Below are 13382 nucleotides of genomic sequence, written 5' to 3' on the forward strand. Positions count from 1 at the left end.
CTCGAGCAGTGTTGTTTTCGTCGACTAAAACTAAGATGAAAGATGTTCGTCGACTACCTTTTTTCACTGACAAAATTGAATGGAAACTAAATGAAAACTAGAAAGGTCGCAATTTTTAAAAATTGCAAAGTGTGGTTGCCACAGTCGCTTACATAGGCCCCTCCCACTAATATTGCCAGCCAATATTGCCAGCCATGACGAATATACAAAAGATATTTTGACACTACTTTTCTTTCACTTAACCCATTCTGACCGGGAACCCATTTTGGTGTTGGCATCATGTTATGCTTTAGCTATTGAAAAATAGCAGATCTACAAGCTCATAGCGCGCCACCGAGTGGCGCGCTACGAGCTTGTAGGTCTGCTATTTTTTTTAAATCGAAGAACGACTGACATTTTTAGAATCTGATCTCAGGTCAGAATGGGTTAATCAGACCAGTGTGTTGGCCTGTGGAAACCTCGTATGAATCTGATCTCAGGTCAGAATGGGTTAAAGGAGGAAACTGATGACAAAAAGAGAGAACTATGACTCATTTCGACTTCATGTTGACTTATCCGTGGTGCAGTACGTAGATGATATCATGGAGATGCGGTCCGGTACGCTCGGTACACCCGTCTCACTGTCTAAACACCTCTGTCTGTCTGTCTGTAGGCTCCGTGGACCTGTCTGTCTGCGCGCTGCTCCACAGGGACCTGTCTGTGGGTCTGGAGGGTTTGTTGCTGGACAGTTTCCTCCACCTGCTGTACCTCGTGACCCCGTATGACCTGTCTCACGTCAAGCCTGACTGGATGGAGTACTTAAGACAGGTACCTGTCTCACTCTCACTGCTAGCCTGACTGGATGGTGTACTTAAGACCGGTACCTGTGTACCTGTGCTATTGAAAAATAGCAGATCTACAAGCTCATAGCGCAGTGTTTATATATATTTAAATATATATTTATAACTATATTTCCAGTTCACCATGCTGTCCAACAGAGCAGAGGATGTGTTTATATATATTTAAATATATATTTATAACTATATTTCCAGTTCACCATGCTGTCTGCAGCAGAACAGAGGATGTGTGCTGCGGTTGGAGTTCCTGAGAGTTTGATCACCAGGAAAGCTGCTGGACAGGCCATCAAGAAGGTGTGCACGCACACACACACACGCACGTGTGTAGGCTGCCTGAAACAACATATTTACAGATGGGGGTCAGCGGCCAATTACATATAATTGTTGGGGTCTTTGACAGAAGACATTTCTTTTTTTCCCCGTGTTTCTCAGGGTGTAAACATGGAGGTGGTCTAATAGAGACCCTTGTTTCTCAGAGTGTGAACACGGAGGTGGCCTAACAGAGACCCTTGTTTCTCAGAGTGTGAACAACATGGAGGTGGTCTAACAGAGACCCTTGTTTCTCAGAGTGCAGTGAACATGGAGGTGGTCTAATAGAGACCCTTGTTTCTCAGAGTGTGAACAACATGGAGGTGGTCTAACAGAGACCCTTGTTTCTCAGAGTGCAGTGAACATGGAGGTGGTCTAACAGAGACCCTTGTTTCTCAGAGTGTGAACATGGAGGTGGCCCATCGTCTCTACCTGGCCCTGGTCCTGTTCGCCCTGCTCAAGGACCCCCCAGACCTGTGGAGCGTGGCCGAGAGGTTCCAGCTCGGCCGAGGGTTCCTCCAGAACCTCCTCAGCGCCGCGTCGGCCTTCTGCTCCTGTGTGCTGCACTTCACCGAGGTAACCTGCTTCCTGTTTCCTCCTGTCTTCGCGGATATTGTGTTCGTAGGAGACGATTTCCCAGCGACGGCTCCCGAGAATTGTGACTGGGGTGCTATTGGGGGGGGGGGGGGATTTGGAGACGGGGGCTAATGCATCTTGGTCTTAAATATAATTAAGAAATAAATTTTGGGGGCAAATAATTTTGGGGGGCAAATAATTTTGGGGGGCAAATCATTTTGGGGGGCAAATCATTTTGGGGGGCAAATCATTTTGGGGGACAAATAATTTTGGCAAATAATTTAAATTTAAATTTCAAAATTAAAAGCTGCGTAATTCAAAATTAAAAGCTGCGTAATTTTGGGGGGCAAATAATTTTGGGGGGCAAATAATTTTGGGGGGCAAATAATTTTGGGGGAAAATAATTTTGGGGGACAAATAATTTTGGGGGACAAATAATTTTGGCAAATAATTTTCATTTTAATTTCAAAATTAAAAGCTGCGTAATTCAAAATTAAAAGCCGCGTAATTCAAAATTAAAAGCTGCGTAATTCAAAATTAAAAGCTGCGTAATTCAAAATTAAAAGCAGCCTAATTCAAAATGAAATGCCGCGTAATTCAAAATTAAAAGCTGCGTAATTTTGGGGGGCAAATAATTTTGGGGGGCAAATAATTTTGGGGGGCAAATAATTTTGGGGGACAAATCATTTTGGCAAATAATTTTGGCAAATAATTTTAATTTTAATTTAAAAATTAAAAGCAGCGTAATTCAAAATTAAAAGCAGCGTAATTCAAAATTAAATGCCGCGTAATACAAAATTAAAAGCTGCGTAATTCAAAATTAAAAGCCGCGTAATTTTGGGGGGCAAATAATTTTGGGGGGCAAATAATTTTGGCAAATAATTTTAATTTCAAAATTAAAAGCAGCGTAATTCAAAATTAAAAGCAGCGTAATTCAAAATTAAATGCCGCGTAATACAAAATTAAAAGCTGCGTAATTCAAAATTAAAAGCCGCGTAATTTTGGGGGCAAATAATTTTGGGGGGCAAATCATTTTGGCAAATAATTTTGGGGGGCAAATAATTTTGGGGGACAAATAATTTTGGGGGACAAATAATTTTGGCAAATAAATTTAATTTTAATTTCAAAATTAAAAGCCGCGTAATTCAAAATTAAAAGCAGCGTAATTCAAAATTAAAAGCAGCGTAATTCAAAATTAAATGCAGCGTAATTCAAAATTAAAAGCTGCGTAATTCAAAATTAAAAGCAGCGTAATTCAAAATTAAATGCCGCGTAATTCAAAATTAAAAGCTGCGTAATTCAAAATTAAAAGCCGCGTAATTTTGGGGGGCAAATAATTTTGGCAAATAATTTTGGGTGGCAAATAAATTTGGCAAATAATTTTGGGGGGCAAATAATTTTGGGGGGCAAATAATTTTGGCAAATAATTTTAATTTTAATTTTAATTTCAAAATTAAAAGCTGCGTAATTCAAAATTAAAAGCAGCGTAATTCAAAATTAAAAGCAGCGTAATTCAAAATTAAAAGCTGCGTAATTCAAAATTAAAAGCAGCGTAATTAAAAATTAAAAGCCGCGTAATTTTGGGGGGCAAATAATTTTGGCAAAAAATTTTGGGGGGCAAATAATTTTGGCAAATAATTTTAATTTCAAAATTAAAAGCCGCGTAATTCAAAATTAAAAGCAGCGTAATTCAAAATTAAAAGCTGCGTAATTCAAAATTAAAAGCAGCGTAATTAAAAATTAAAAGCCGCGTAATTTTGGGGGGCAAATAATTTTGGCAAAAAATTTTGGGGGGCAAATAATTTTGGCAAATAATTTTAATTTCAAAATTAAAAGCAGCGTAATTCAAAATTAAATGCCGCGTAATACAAAATTAAAAGCTGCGTAATTCAAAATTAAAAGCCGCGTAATTTTGGGGGCAAATAATTTTGGGGGGCAAATCATTTTGGCAAATAATTTTGGGGGGCAAATAATTTTGGGGGACAAATAATTTTGGGGGACAAATAATTTTGGCAAATAAATTTAATTTTAATTTCAAAATTAAAAGCTGCGTAATTCAAAATTAAAAGCAGCGTAATTCAAAATTAAAAGCAGCGTAATTCAAAATTAAATGCAGCGTAATTCAAAATTAAAAGCTGCGTAATTCAAAATTAAAAGCCGCGTAATTTTGGGGGGCAAATAATTTTGGCAAATAATTTTGGGTGGCAAATAAATTTGGCAAATAATTTTGGGGGGCAAATAATTTTGGGGGGCAAATAATTTTGGCAAATAATTTTAATTTTAATTTTAATTTCAAAATTAAAAGCTGCGTAATTCAAAATTAAAAGCAGCGTAATTCAAAATTAAAAGCAGCGTAATTCAAAATTAAAAGCTGCGTAATTCAAAATTAAAAGCAGCGTAATTAAAAATTAAAAGCCGCGTAATTTTGGGGGGCAAATAATTTTGGCAAAAAATTTTGGGGGGCAAATAATTTTGGCAAATAATTTTAATTTCAAAATTAAAAGCCGCGTAATTCAAAATTAAAAGCAGCGTAATTCAAAATTAAAAGCTGCGTAATTCAAAATTAAAAGCAGCGTAATTAAAAATTAAAAGCCGCGTAATTTTGGGGGGCAAATAATTTTGGCAAAAAATTTTGGGGGGCAAATAATTTTGGCAAATAATTTTAATTTCAAAATTAAAAGCCGCGTAATTCAAAATTAAAAGCAGCGTAATTCAAAATTAAATGCTGCGTAATTAAAAATTAAAAGCTGCGTAATTCAAAATTAAAAGCCGCGTAATTTTGGGGGGCAAATAATTTTGGGGGGCAAATAATTTTGGGGGACAAATAATTTTGGCAAATAATTTTAATTTTAATTTCAAAATTAAAAGCTGCGTAATTCAAAATTAAAAGCCGCGTAATTCAAAATTAAAAGCAGCGTAATTCAAAATTAAAAGCAGCGTAATTCAAAATTAAATGCCGCGTAATTCAAAATTAAAAGCTGCGTAATTCAAAATTAAAAGCCGCTTAATTTTGGGGGGCAAATAATTTTGGGGGGCAAATAATTTTGGGGGGCAAATAATTTTGGGGGGCAAATAATTTTGGGGGGCAAATAATTTTGGGGTGCAAATAATTTTGGGGGGCAAATCATTTTGGGGGCAAATCATTTTGGGGGGCAAATCATTTTGGGGGGCAAATCATTTTGGCAAATAATTTTGGGGGGCAAATAATTTTGGGGGACAAATAATTTTGGCAAATAATTTTGGCAAATAATTTTGGGGGATAAATAATTTTGGCAAATAATTTTGGCAAATAATTTTGGCAAATAATTTTGGCAAATAATTTTAATTTTAATTTCAAAATTAAAAGCTGCGTAATTCAAAATTAAAAGCTGCGTAATTCAAAATTAAATGCCGCGTAATTCAAAATTAAATGCCGCGTAATTCAAAATTAAATGCCGCGTAATTCAAAATTAAAAGATGCGTAATTCAAAATTAAAAGATGCGTAATTTTGGGGGGCAAATAATTTTGGGGGGCAAATAATTTTGGCAAATAATTTTGGGGGACAAATAATTTTGGCAAATAATTTTGGCAAATAATTTTAATTTTAATTTCAAAATTAAAAGCTGCGTAATTCAAAATTAAAAGCCGCGTAATTCAAAATTAAAAGCCGCGTAATTCAAAATTAAAAGCCGCGTAATTCAAAATTAAATGCCGCGTAATTCAAAATTAAAAGCTGCGTAATTCAAAATTAAAAGCCGCGTAATTTTGGGGGGCAAATAATTTTGGGGGGCAAATAATTTTGGGGGGCAAATAATTTTGGGGGACAAATAATTTTGGGGGACAAATAATTTTGGCAAATAAATTTAATTTTAATTTCAAAATTAAAAGCCGCGTAATTCAAAATTAAAAGCAGCGTAATTCAAAATTAAAAGCAGCGTAATTCAAAATTAAATGCCGCGTAATTCAAAATTAAAAGCTGCGTAATTCAAAATTAAAAGCAGCGTAATTCAAAATTAAATGCCGCGTAATTCAAAATTAAAAGCTGCGTAATTCAAAATTAAAAGCCGCGTAATTTTGGGGGGCAAATAATTTTGGCAAATAATTTTGGGTGGCAAATAAATTTGGCAAATAATTTTGGGGGGCAAATAATTTTGGGGGGCAAATAATTTTGGCAAATAATTTTAATTTTAATTTTAATTTCAAAATTAAAAGCTGCGTAATTCAAAATTAAAAGCAGCGTAATTCAAAATTAAAAGCAGCGTAATTCAAAATTAAAAGCTGCGTAATTCAAAATTAAAAGCAGCGTAATTCAAAATTAAAAGCAGCGTAATTCAAAATGAAATGCAGCGTAATTAAAAATTAAAAGCCGCGTAATTTTGGGGGGCAAATAATTTTGGCAAAAAAATTTGGGGGGCAAATAATTTTGGCAAATAATTTTAATTTCAAAATTAAAAGCCGCGTAATTCAAAATTAAAAGCAGCGTAATTCAAAATTAAATGCTGCGTAATTCAAAATTAAAAGCTGCGTAATTCAAAATTAAAAGCCGCGTAATTTTGGGGGGCAAATAACTTTGGGGGGCAAATAATTTTGGGGGACAAATAATTTTGGCAAATAATTTAAATTTAAATTTCAAAATTAAAAGCCGCGTAATTCAAAATTAAAAGCCGCGTAATTCAAAATTAAAAGCAGCGTAATTCAAAATTAAAAGCAGCGTAATTCAAAATTAAATGCCGCGTAATTCAAAATTAAAAGCTGCGTAATTCAAAATTAAAAGCCGCTTAATTTTGGGGGGCAAATAATTTTGGGGGGCAAATAATTTTGGGGGCAAATAATTTTGGGGGGCAAATCATTTTGGGGGGCAAATCATTTTGGGGGGCAAATAATTTTGGCAAATAATTTTGGGGGGCAAATAATTTTGGGGGACAAATAATTTTGGCAAATAATTTTGGCAAATAATTTTGGCAAATAATTTTGGGGGACAAATAATTTTGGCAAATAATTTTGGCAAATAATTTTGGCAAATAATTTTGGCAAATAATTTTGGCAAATAATTTTAATTTTAATTTCAAAATTAAAAGCTGCGTAATTCAAAATTAAAAGCCGCGTAATTCAAAATTAAAAGCAGCGTAATTCAAAATTAAATGCCGCGTAATTCAAAATTAAAAGATGCGTAATTCAAAATTAAAAGATGCGTAATTTTGGGGGGCAAATAATTTTGGGGGGCAAATAATTTTGGCAAATAATTTTGGGGGGCAAATAATTTTGGGGGACAAATAATTTTGGGGGACAAATAATTTTGGGGGACAAATAATTTTGGCAAATAATTTTGGCAAATAATTTTGGCAAATAATTTTAATTTTAATTTCAAAATTAAAAGCTGCGTAATTCAAAATTAAAAGCTGCGTAATTCAAAATTAAAAGCTGCGTAATTCAAAATTAAAAGCTGCGTAATTCAAAATTAAAAGCCGCGTAATTCAAAATTAAAAGCCGCGTAATTCAAAATTAAAAGCTGCGTAATTCAAAATTAAAAGCCGCTTAATTTTGGGGGGCAAATAATTTTGGGGGGCAAATAATTTTGGGGGGCAAATAATTTTGGGGGGCAAATAATTTTGGGGGGCAAATAATTTTGGGGGACAAATAATTTTGGGGGACAAATAATTTTGGGGGACAAATAATTTTGGCAAATAATTTTGGCAAATAATTTTGGGGGACAAATAATTTTGGGGGACAAATAATTTTGGGGGACAAATAATTTTGGCAAATAATTTTGGCAAATAATTTTGGCAAATAATTTTGGCAAATAATTTTGGCAAATAATTTTGGGGGGCAAATAATTTTGGGGGCAAATCATTTTGGGGGGCAAATCATTTTGGGGGGCAAATCATTTTGGGGGGCAAATCATTTTGGCAAATCATTTTGGGGGGCAAATCATTTTGGGGGGAAAATAATTTTGGGGGACAAATCATTTTGGGGGACAAATAATTTTGGCAAATAATTTTAATTTTAATTTTAGCTGCGTAATTCAAAATTGAAAGCTGCGTAATTCAAAATTAAAAGCCGCGTAATTCAAAATTAAAAGCAGCGTAATTCAAAATTAAATGCCGCGTAATTTTGGGGGGCAAATAATTTTGGGGGGCAAATAATTTTGGGGGGCAAATAATTTTGGGGGCAAATAATTTTGGGGGGCAAATCATTTTGGGGGGCAAATCATTTTGGCAAATCATTTTGGGGGGCAAATCATTTTGGGGGGAAAATAATTTTGGGGGACAAATAATTTTGGCAAATAATTTTAATTTTAGCTGCGTAATTCAAAATTGAAAGCTGCGTAATTCAAAATTAAAAGCCGCGTAATTCAAAATTAAAAGCAGCGTAATTCAAAATTAAATGCCGCGTAATTTTGGGGGGCAAATAATTTTGGGGGGCAAATAATTTTGGCAAATAATTTTGGCAAATAATTTTGGCAAATAATTTTGGGGGGCAAATAATTTTGGCAAATAATTTTGGGGGGCAAATCATTTTGGAAAATAATTTTGGGAGGCAAATAATTTTGGGGGGCAAATCATTTTGGGGGGCAAATCATTTTGGGGGGCAAATCATTTTGGGGGGCAAATCATTTTGGCAAATAATTTTGGGGGGCAAATAATTTTGGGGGACAAATAATTTTGGGGGACAAATAATTTTGGCAAATAATTTTAATTTCAAAATTAAAAGCTGCGTAATTCAAAATTAAAAGCTGCGTAATTCAAAATTAAAAGCTGCGTAATTCAAAATTAAAAGCTGCGTAATTCAAAATTAAAAGCAGCGTAATTCAAAATTAAATGCCGCGTAATTCAAAATTAAAAGCCGCGTAATTTTGGGGGGCAAATAATTTTGGGGGGCAAATAATTTTGGGAGGCAAATAATTTTGGCAAATAATTTTGGGGGGCAAATAATTTTGGGGGCAAATCATTTTGGGGGGCAAATCATTTTGGCAAATCATTTTGGGGGGCAAATAATTTTGGGGGACAAATAATTTTGGGGGACAAATAATTTTGGCAAATAATTTTAATTTTAATTTAAATTTTAGCTGCGTAATTCTAAATTAAAAGCTGCGTAATTCAAAATTAAAAGCAGCGTAATTCAAAATTAAAAGCAGCGTAATTCAAAATTAAATGCCGCGTAATTTTGGGGGGCAAATAATTTTGGGGGGCAAATAATTTTGGCAAATAATTTTGGCAAATAATTTTGGGGGGCAAATAATTTTGGCAAATAATTTTGGGGGGCAAATAATTTTGGAAAATAATTTTGGGAGGCAAATAATTTTGGCAAATTTTGGGGGGCAAATAATTTTGGGGGCAAATAATTTTGAGGGGCAAATCATTTTGGGGGGCAAATCATTTTGGGGGGCAAATCATTTTGGGGGGCAAATCATTTTGGCAAATCATTTTGAGGGGCAAATAATTTTGGGGGGAAAATAATTTTGGGGGACAAATAATTTTGGCAAATAATTTTAATTTCAAAATTAAAAGCTGCGTAATTCAAAATTAAAAGCTGCGTAATTCTAAATTAAAAGCTGCGTAATTCAAAATTAAAAGCAGCGTAATTCAAAATTAAAAGCAGCGTAATTCAAAATTAAATGCCGCGTAATTCAAAATTAAAAGCCGCGTAATTTTGGGGGGAAAATAATTTTGGGGGGCAAATAATTTTGGGGGACAAATAATTTTGGCAAATAATTTTAATTTTAATTTCAAAATTAAAAGCCGCGTAATTCAAAATTAAAATCTGCGTAATTCAAAATTAAATGCTGCGTAATTCAAAATTAAAAGCTATAATTTTGGGGGGCAAATAATTTTGGGGGACAAATAATTTTGGGGGACAAATAATTTTGGCAAATATTTTTGGCAAATATTTTTGGCAAATATTTTGGCAAATAATTTTGGGGGGCAAATAATTTTGGGGGGCAAATAATTTTGGGGGACAAATAATTTTGGGGGACAAATAATTTTGGCAAATAATTTTGGCAAATAATTTTGGCAAATAATTTTGGCAAATAATTTTGGCAAATAATTTCGTAATTCAAAATTAAAAGCCGCGTAATTCAAAATTAAAAGCTGCGTAATTCAAAATTAAAAGCAGCGTAATTCAAAATTAAATGCCGCGTAATTCAAAATTAAAAGCTGCGTAATTCAAAATTAAAAGCCGCGTAATTTTGGGGGGCAAATAATTTTGGGGGGCAAATAATTTTGGCAAATAATTTTGGCAAATCATTTTGGCAAATCATTTTGGGGGGCAAATCATTTTGGCAAATCATTTTGGGGGGCAAATCATTTTGGGGGCAAATAATTTTGGCAAATAATTTTAATTTTAATTTCAAAATTAAAAGCTGCGTAATTCAAAATGAAAAGCCGCGTAATTCAAAATGAAAAGCTGCGTAATTCAAAATGAAAAGCCGCGTAATTCAAAATGAAAAGCCGCGTAATTGAAAATTAAAGTCGCGTAATTGAAAACACAACGCTTCCTGACACAAAAATGAACATGAAACCCACCGTCGGAAACAAAACCGTCACAGTTCACATTGTTGAGATTGGTGTGTGTGTGTGTGTGTGTGTGTGTGTGTGTGTGTGTGTGTGTGTGTGCGTGCATCAGGAGTTGGAGGAGTTCTGGCCGTACAAAGCTCTCCTCAGCGAGCTGACACGCCGTCTGACCTACTGTGTCCAGTCTGAGCTGGTCCCCCTGATGGAGGTGACCGGAGTCATGCAGGTGAGCTACTGTGGTCCCCCTGGTGCAGTTGAGCTACTGTGGTCCCCCTGGTGCAGGTGGCCGGAGTCATGCAGGTGAGCTACTGTAGTCCCCCTGGTGCAGGTGGCCGGAGTCATGCAGGTGAGCTACTGTGGTCCCCCTGGTGCAGGTGAGCTACTGTGGTCCCCCTGGTGCAGGTGGCCGGAGTCATGCAGGTGAGCTACTGTAGTCCCCCTGGTGCAGGTGGCCGGAGTCATGCAGGTGAGCTACTGTGGTCCCACTGGTGCAGGTTAGCTACTGTGGTCCCCATGGTGTAGGTGAACTACTGTGTTTCCCCTGATGGAGGTGAGTTACTGTGGTCCCCATGGTGGAGGTGAACTACTGTGGTCCCCCTGGTGCAGGTGAACTACTGTGGTCCCCATGGTGGAGGTGTCCCAATCACATTTTCATTTTTCTCTCTCTCCTGATCCGATTCCGATCATTTGATTTTGAGTATTCTGCCGATACCGGCTTTTCCCGATCCAATATTTATATTTAACACTTTAATGCCATATCTCACAATATCAGTACAATATCCCAAATCACAGACAATATCCAGTCTGATATCACGATATGGATATAATATCGATACTATGTAATTATGTTCTGTGCGGTGTTCTCAGTCCAGAGCCAAGCAGCTCTACAACGCTGGCTTCAAGACGCTGTCCCTTCTGGCCAATGCTGACCCTTCCTCCCTGACCGCCAGCGTCCAGAACCTCTTCCTGAAGCAGGCCAGACAGATCGTAGCCTCTGCTCAGGTGAGTGGACCAGCTTTCTGCTAAAACCCATTCTGACCCGAGATCAGATTCTAAAAGTGTACTTCTCTGTGTTTTTATAGATGTGGTCAATAGCTAAAGTATAACGTAATGCTAACACCGAAAGGGGTTCCCGCCCCAAATTGGGTTAAAAACCTTCTGCTAAGGTGAGTGGACCCCTCCTGGCGCTGCGGCCATCTTGGAAACTAAACACAATATAAACAGTGGGAGAAGGGTGGGGGCCGAGAAGGCCCTTATTAATTTATATGATGAGTATATCTGTCCTTAGAATCTGATTTATCTGTGTTTTATAGATGTGGTGAATGTTAAGCCGACTTCTCTGTGTGTCGTATAAATGTGCTGAATGTTAAGCTGACTTCTCTCCGTGTTTTATAGATGTGGTGAATGTTAAGCTGACTTCTGTGTGTCGTATAAATGTGGTGAATGTTAAGCTGACTTCTCTGTGTGTCGTATAAATGTGGTGAATGTTAAGCCGACTTCTCTGTGTTTTATAGACGTGATGAATGTTAAGCCGACTTCTCTGTGTTTTATAGACGTGATGAATGTTAAGCCGACTTCTCTGTGATTTATATACGTGATGAATGTTAAGCTGACTTCTCTGTGTTTTATTGATGTGGTGAATGTTAAGCCGACTTCTCTGTGTTTTATAGATGTGGTGAATGTTAAGCTGACTTCTCTGTGTGTCGTATAGATGTGGTGAATGTTAAGCTGACTTCTCTGTGTGTCGTATAAATGTGGTGAATGTTAAGCTGACTTCTCTGTGTTTTATAGACGTGATGAATGTTAAGCTGACTTCTCTGTGTGTCGTATAAATGTGGTGAATGTTAAGCCGACTTCTCTGTGATTTATAGATGTGATGAATGTTAAGCCGACTTCTCTGTGATTTATATACGTGATGAATGTTAAGCTGACTTCTCTGTGTTTTATAGACGTGGTGAATGTTAAGCTGACTTCTCTGTGTTTTATAGATGTGGTGAATGTTAAGCTGACTTCTCTGTGTGTCGTATAGATGTGGTGAATGTTAAGCTGACTTCTCTGTGTGTTTTATAGACGTGATGAATGTTAAGCTGACTTCTCTGTGTGTCGTATAGATGTGGTGAATGTTAAGCTGACTTCTCTCCGTGTTTTATAGATGTGGTGAATGTTAAGCTGACTTCTCTGTGTTTTATAGATGCTGCTCAGGGAAAAAGCTGCCGCTCTCCAGGAAGAAATGGACGACTTGCTGATGATTGGTCTATGAGTGTATTGATTATCGTAAACAGAGAAGTTTTATTCTTTGTTTTGTGTTTATTTTTCTCGTTAAAACGATTTAAAGGATATATTTTCTGACATATGGCTGTTATTATTATTATTATTATTATGTTTTTGTAAAGGTTTAATTTTCTACATGCAGTCCAGTGTCTCTTTTCTTTTGAAAACTAAACGGTTGATCACGTGTTGAACGTTTGAAAATAAATAACTGTTAGGGTTATGCCAGTTTGTGTTATGGTTATGTCAGTTTGTGCCAGTTTAAAAAAAAATAACAAATTCATACAACTTCCTGTAAATGCATATAATTTTCTGGTCTTTTTTTCAGAATAAGAATCAGAATCAATCAATCTTTATTGTCACATTAATAATAATAATAATAAAACTTTATTTGTATAAGTGCTTTACAGAACAATGGAGAATAAAAGAAAAGCAAGGCAACAGTAAGGCAACACAAGTAAGGTGGGTGAAAAGCGTGGTTGTGCCTAAAAAGGCTCATCATTGCAGAAACGAGAGGAGCATGAAGTGCATAATATGACCATGTGTGATTGCATAATGCAGGTGTGTGCGTGCACACGCGTCACGCGTGCGTGTGCACATGCGTGTCCACGCACACGGCCTGGCCTACATTTGTAACGGTCAGATATTTCTATCACAGTTACTAAGAATCACGTGGTAATAATAATAATGAACCTCCTTTAAAGGACAACTTTCGTTTTTTTCAACCAGATCTACTGAATGTGGCTTCCCGTTCACGGCATTCAGAATGGGTGAATCCCTGAATAGGTAATGGGTTAAGCTTAATAGGTGAGGCCCTGAGAGCAGTGTGACCGCCGCGCTGATTGGCCATTTGGTCTACATCTGGGGGGCGGGGGCGATCCACCCGTGACCGAGTGCCGC

General features: G+C 36.2%; 1 protein-coding gene across 2 annotated transcripts in view; it reads left to right on the forward strand.

Annotated features, from left to right (window-relative positions):
- The window catches only part of helq (helicase, POLQ like), a 36046-nt gene extending 23276 nt beyond the window's left edge, over positions 1-12770 (forward strand). For both annotated transcript variants that reach the window (XM_080757152.1, XM_080757153.1), the window contains 6 exons: positions 653-807; positions 1032-1130; positions 1545-1721; positions 10327-10440; positions 11082-11216; positions 12406-12770. In XM_080757152.1, the coding sequence (XP_080613278.1) occupies positions 653-807; positions 1032-1130; positions 1545-1721; positions 10327-10440; positions 11082-11216; positions 12406-12474 (749 nt within the window). In that variant the 3' untranslated portion in view covers positions 12475-12770. The remainder of the gene's footprint in view (positions 1-652; positions 808-1031; positions 1131-1544; positions 1722-10326; positions 10441-11081; positions 11217-12405) is intronic.
- Positions 12771-13382: the final 612 nt, after the last annotated feature.

The sequence above is a fragment of the Protomyctophum bolini genome (genome assembly GCF_963924005.1).
Source record: "Protomyctophum bolini genome assembly, chromosome: 23".
In the NCBI taxonomy this organism is placed as follows: domain Eukaryota; kingdom Metazoa; phylum Chordata; class Actinopteri; order Myctophiformes; family Myctophidae; genus Protomyctophum; species Protomyctophum bolini.